The 5499-nt window shown below is 46.6% G+C and overlaps 1 protein-coding gene across 1 annotated transcript; it reads left to right on the forward strand.

Annotated features, from left to right (window-relative positions):
• Positions 1-227: 227 nt before the first annotated feature.
• On the forward strand, positions 228-5379 carry LOC311123653 (formin-like protein 2; the record flags this gene model as incomplete). The annotated part of the gene is made up of 12 exons (XM_084197894.1): positions 228-344; positions 1107-1190; positions 1481-1561; positions 1759-1835; positions 2546-2629; positions 2779-2928; positions 3031-3157; positions 3445-3521; positions 4315-4408; positions 4554-4628; positions 5035-5145; positions 5230-5379. Coding segments are annotated over 12 exons (1227 nt in total), but the record flags the coding sequence as incomplete, so codon positions are not given.
• Positions 5380-5499: the final 120 nt, after the last annotated feature.

A 5499-nucleotide genomic window follows, 5' to 3' on the forward strand; every position in this document is an offset into this window, starting at 1 on the left:
TCACAGGAGGCGTTGCCTGTATCTGACTGACTGCAGAGAGACTATTGTCTGTGTGTGTTTGTGTGTATGTGTGATTTGACGTTTAGGGGTGTGAGCGGGTGTGCTCGTGTATGTGCGTGTGGTGACGACTGTGAGAGATGTGTTTGTCTGATTTGATGGCGAGGGGTGTGTGAGTTGCTGGTGTAAGGGTGTGTGTAATTGACAGTACAGGTGTGTGTGTGTGAGCCATGGGGAACACAGAGAGTATGGAGTCCCAGCTAGCGGTGATCCGGGCCAGGGCTGCTCCTGTCAAGCTGCCCATGCCTGATCCTGCTGAGCTGGAAGAGAGGTTCTCCATTGCACTGGTAGGTAACACACACACACACTCACACACACACACACACATTCACACACACTCTCAAAAGGCCTACAGACATGCATGCATGCATGCACGCACACACACACATACACATGTGCACATGTACACACACACATGCATACACACAGAATGTGCACACACACACATGAAACGCACACATGCTCACATACACATCTCATACATTACATGTGTGTGTATGTACGAGCGTTGAGTGTGTGTGTGTGTTGGAGTGTGTACGCTAACCCATTATGGCTGACTAGTTAGAATAGATTCGTCTTGTTGTGAATACCATCTCTGTCTCTGCCTATGCAACGCATTGCCTCTCCCCCGATACACTGCCATATTTAATTCACTGAGTGTGTGGTTGTCAGTAAGAGTCTTTCATATGCACACATACTCATGTTTAATTCACTGCTCACGCATGCTCATCTCTCTGCTGAAGAGGGAATGTTTGTCTTCAGTAGACAGAGATCTTCTGGAGAAGCCGTGTGCGTCCTTTATTAGTTTAATTTCCCTCCCCCCTCTATCTATCTATCTATCTATCTATCTATCTATCTATCTATCTATCTATCTATCTATCTATCTATCTATCTCTCTCTCTCTCTCACTCTCTCTCTCTCTCTCTCTCTCTCTCTCTCTCTCTCTCTCTCTCTCTCTCTCTCTCTCTCTCTCTCTCTCTCTCTCTCTCTCTCTCTCTCTCCATCTCTCTCTTCATCTCTCTCTTGCTGTCTCTCTCTCCGTCTCTCAGAACTCGATGAACCTGCCTCCTGACAAGGTGCGTCTGCTGCGTTGCTACGACAATGAGAAGAAGTGGGAGCTGATATGTGATCAGGTGAGACAGAAGGTCAACCCTGATTGGCCAAAGAACAGCCTGGTCTGATAATGACCCCTAGCACTGTCCCTCTTCTATGTTAGTAGACCTGAAGGAACTGGATAGGTGTAAGATATATGGACAAAGCTCCCCTAAGCCCATTGGAAGGATGTGTGTGGCCAGCGTCACATGGCTGATATACCAGTCCAGTCCTTGGCCAGTGTGAAAGGCAAGCGTGTAACCATTGCTTGTGGGTGTGTGCGTGGGTGTGTGCATGTATGTATGTGTGTTTGTACTTGTGTGTGTTGTAGGAGCGGTTCCAGGTGAAGAACCCTCCTCACACCTACATCCAGAAGCTGAGAGGATTCCTTGACCCAGCCGTCACACGCAAGGTGAGTGACAACCTCGTCACCATGGTAGCAGAACTAGTAATATCATAGAAACAAGATGGAAACACACCCTGTAACATTTGTCCCTCAACCTGACACAGTAGGGTAGATACAATTTAGAATTCCAGAATTTCCCAAACCAGCAGACAGGAAATTATTTTGAGGGAATTCCAGAATAACCGTAACCCTACTGTTGTCAGAAATTCCGTCGGAGAGTCCAGGAGTCGACTCAGGTGCTCAGAGAGCTGGAGATCTCACTACGGACCAATCACATCGGGTGAGTCACAGGCCGCAGCCAATCACTTGCAAAGAGTCCTGGATCAAAATGAATCTGAACCGAATCAGAGTCACGCTGACGTTCACTCAGTTCCAAACCATTCTGACTCCGAGACAGGGTTTAGCTGGCTAGTGGTTTTAGTGATTCTGACTCCGAGACAGGGTTTAGCTGGCTAGTGGTTTTAGTGATTCTGACTCCGAGACAGGGTTTAGCTGGCTAGTGGTTTTAGTGATTCTGACTCCGAGACAGGGTTTAGCTGGCTAGTGGTTTTAGTGATTCTGACTCCGAGACAGGGTTTAGCTGGCTAGTGGTTTTAGTGATTCTGACTCCGAGACAGGGTTTAGCTGGCTAGTGGTTTTAGTGATTCTGACTCCGAGACAGGGTTTAGCTGGCTAGTGGTTTTAGTGATTCTGACTCCGAGACAGGGTTTAGCTGGCTAGTGGTTTTAGTGATTCTGACTCCGAGACAGGGTTTAGCTGGCTAGTGGTTTTAGTGATTCTGACTCCGAGACAGGGTTTAGCTGGCTAGTGGTTTTAGTGATTCTGACTCCGAGACAGGGTTTAGCTGGCTAGTGGTTTTAGTGATTGTTGATTGGCTAGCAGTTCTGCTGATTGTTTGTATAGTTAGATATTTAACAGTTAATTATTTCTATGACAATATATTATAATAACATGATAATAAATGGTAATATACTGTTCCTCTGTCTCCAGGTGGGTGAGGGAGTTTCTCAATGAGGAGAATCAGGGTCTGGATGTCCTAGTAGAGTACCTCTCCTTCGCTCAATACGCAGTCACGTGAGTGTGTGTGACTGTGTGTGTGAGTGACTGTGTGTGTGTGTGTGCATATAACTTTTTCCCTATGCGTGTGTTCTGTTGAGTCACACGTGTATGTGTGTGTGCGCATGCGTGTGTCTGTGTGTGTGCGTGACTGTGTGTGTGAGTAGGTTTGATGGGGAGGTATCTGAGGCCAGTACTGAGGAGAGAGCTGTAGATTCCCCCTGGAGTCGTTCTATAGAAGATCTCCATGGAGACAGCAACCTGCCCTCCCCCTCCAGTGGCAACAACATACCGCGCTCCGCACGCCACTCTATCGGGTAACACACACACACATTTATGCCAATCCATCAGATAACACACACACACACGCCAACTTCCTGTGTTAATTCTGTGTTTACTGTATGTTGACTGCGTGTTAGTTCAGCGTTGGTGTCCAGGTCTAACACACTGCCCAGTAGGAAGACACTGAAGAACTCCCGACTGGTGTGTAAGAAGGACGACGTGCACGTGTGTGTGATGTGTCTCAGAGCCATCATGAACTACCAGGTGAACTACTCCTCTGTCTCCTCTCACCTTGCTGCTCTGACTCCTTCTCACCCATCGCTCCCTCTCGCTTTTAACCCCTCCTATCTCTCTCTTTTAACCCCTCCTATCTCTCTCTTTTAACCCCTCCTATCTCTCTCTTTTAACCCTTCCTATCTCTCTCTTTTAACCCCTCCTATCTCTCTCTTTCCTTCTCTTTCTCTCTTCCTAGTACCACCTCTTCTTCCCCTCGTCCTCTTGAGTATTTGTTCATCAGCGTCATTATTTGCATTTTTTCTCTCTGTCTGTAGTATGGCTTTAACATGGTAATGTCCCATCCTCATGCTGTGAATGAGATCGCTCTGAGCCTCAACAACAGAAACCCAAGGTCAGTAGACAGTACACACCTCTCTCTGTGTCTGCCCTAGGAAGGAAGAAACCTTCAGAGCAGTGGTTCCCAACCAGGGGTACTAGGACCCCTTGGGGTACTTGGTCTATCCACGGGGGGTACTTGAGAAGACTCATGAGACTAAAGGCCTACTGGTAAAATTCAGAGGTACTCTGGGCAGAGCAAAATTCAGTTGGTGGTACAGTAACCGAAAAAGGTTGGGAACCACTGCTTTAGAGGGAACCAGACCTTGTATTTTGGCCAGGACTCCCTTGTAACAGAGAAGGGTAACTAGATAGAACCTCTGAAGTCCATCTAAAGACTCTCTCTCTCTCTCTCTCTCTCTCTCTCTCTGTCTATATCTCTCTCTCTCTCTCTCTCTCTCTCTCTCTCTCTCTCTGTCTCTATCTCTCTCAATTCAATTTCAATTCAATTTCAATTTAAGGGCTTTATTGGCATGGGAAACTTATGTTAACATTGCCAAAGTAAGTGAAGTAGATAGTAAACAAAAGTGAAATAAACAATAAATATTAACAGTAAACATTACACTCACAAAAGTTCCAAAAGAATAAAGACATTTCAAACGTCATGTTATGTATATATATATACAGTGTTGTAACAATGTGCAAATAGTTAAAGTACAAATGGGAAAATAAATCAACATAAATATAGGTTGGATTTACAATGGTGTTTGTTCTTCACTGGTTGCCCTTTTCTTGTGGCAACGGGTCACAAATCTTGCTCTCTCTCTCTCTCTCGCTCTCTGTCTCTCTCTCTCTCTCTCTATCTCCAGGACTAAGGCTCTGGTATTGGAGCTGTTGGCGGCTGTGTGTTTGGTCAGAGGAGGTCATGAGATAATCCTGTCTGCTTTCGACAACTTTAAAACAGTAAGTTGTGTGTCTGTGGGTATGTGTGTGTGTGTGTGTGTGTGTGTGTGTGTGTGTGTGTGTGTGTGTAAGTGTGTCTGGCTACACTGGATTGATTGCTGATGGTGTTTCTCAGCCTTTTCCAATCTCCCCCTCGTTATGTCAGGTGTGCTCTGAGACCCTGAGGTTTGAGAAGCTGATGGAGCATTTTAAGAACGAGGATGACAACATTGACTTTATGGTATGACTCTCACACTCTCTCACTCTCTCTCACTCTCACTCTCTTTCTCTCACACTCTCACTCTCTCTCACGCTCACACTCTCACTCTCGCTCTCACTATCTCACACTCTCACTCTCTCACACTTTCACTCTCACACACTCACAGTCTCACAGACTCACACTCTCACAGTCTCACAGTCTCACACACTCACACACGCACACTCTCACACACACTCAAACACTCACGCTCACACTCTCACACACTCACACTCTCACACACTCTCACACTCTCACACACTCCCACACAGGCGTGGATGATGCCTGCTGATGCTTAGCCTTGATTGTGGTGGCTGCAATGTCAGATATGTGTGTATCTTAGATGTGTGTGAGAGTATTCAGAAGTGTGTGTTGTCCTCTGTCTGTGCAGGTGGCCTGTATGCAGTTTATAAACATTGTGGTACATTCTGTTGAGGACATGAACTTCAGAGTGCATCTTCAGTATGACTTTACCAAACTCAATCTGGACGATTACCTAGAGGTGAGAACACACACAGACACACACAGACACACAGACACACACACACACACACTGAATGAACACATTCTCCTCTCCCCCTTCCAGAGGTTGAAGCACACAGAGAGTGATCGGCTGCAGGTCCAAATCCAGGCTTACCTGGACAATGTGTTTGACGTGGGGACGCTGCTGGAGGACGCAGAGACCAAGACCGCCGCGCTGGAGAGGGTAGAGGAGCTGGAGGAGAATATGACCCACGTAAGGACACACACAGTCGGACCGACTCTGACACATACAGTGGTGGCTGGTGGCACTTTAAATCAGAGGACAGGCTCATGGTAATGGCTGGAACAGAATTAAATCATGTGTTTGATACCA

The sequence above is a fragment of the Coregonus lavaretus genome (genome assembly GCF_964263955.1).
Source record: "Coregonus lavaretus genome assembly, contig: HAP1_SCAFFOLD_6311, whole genome shotgun sequence".
Lineage (NCBI taxonomy): Eukaryota > Metazoa > Chordata > Actinopteri > Salmoniformes > Salmonidae > Coregonus > Coregonus lavaretus.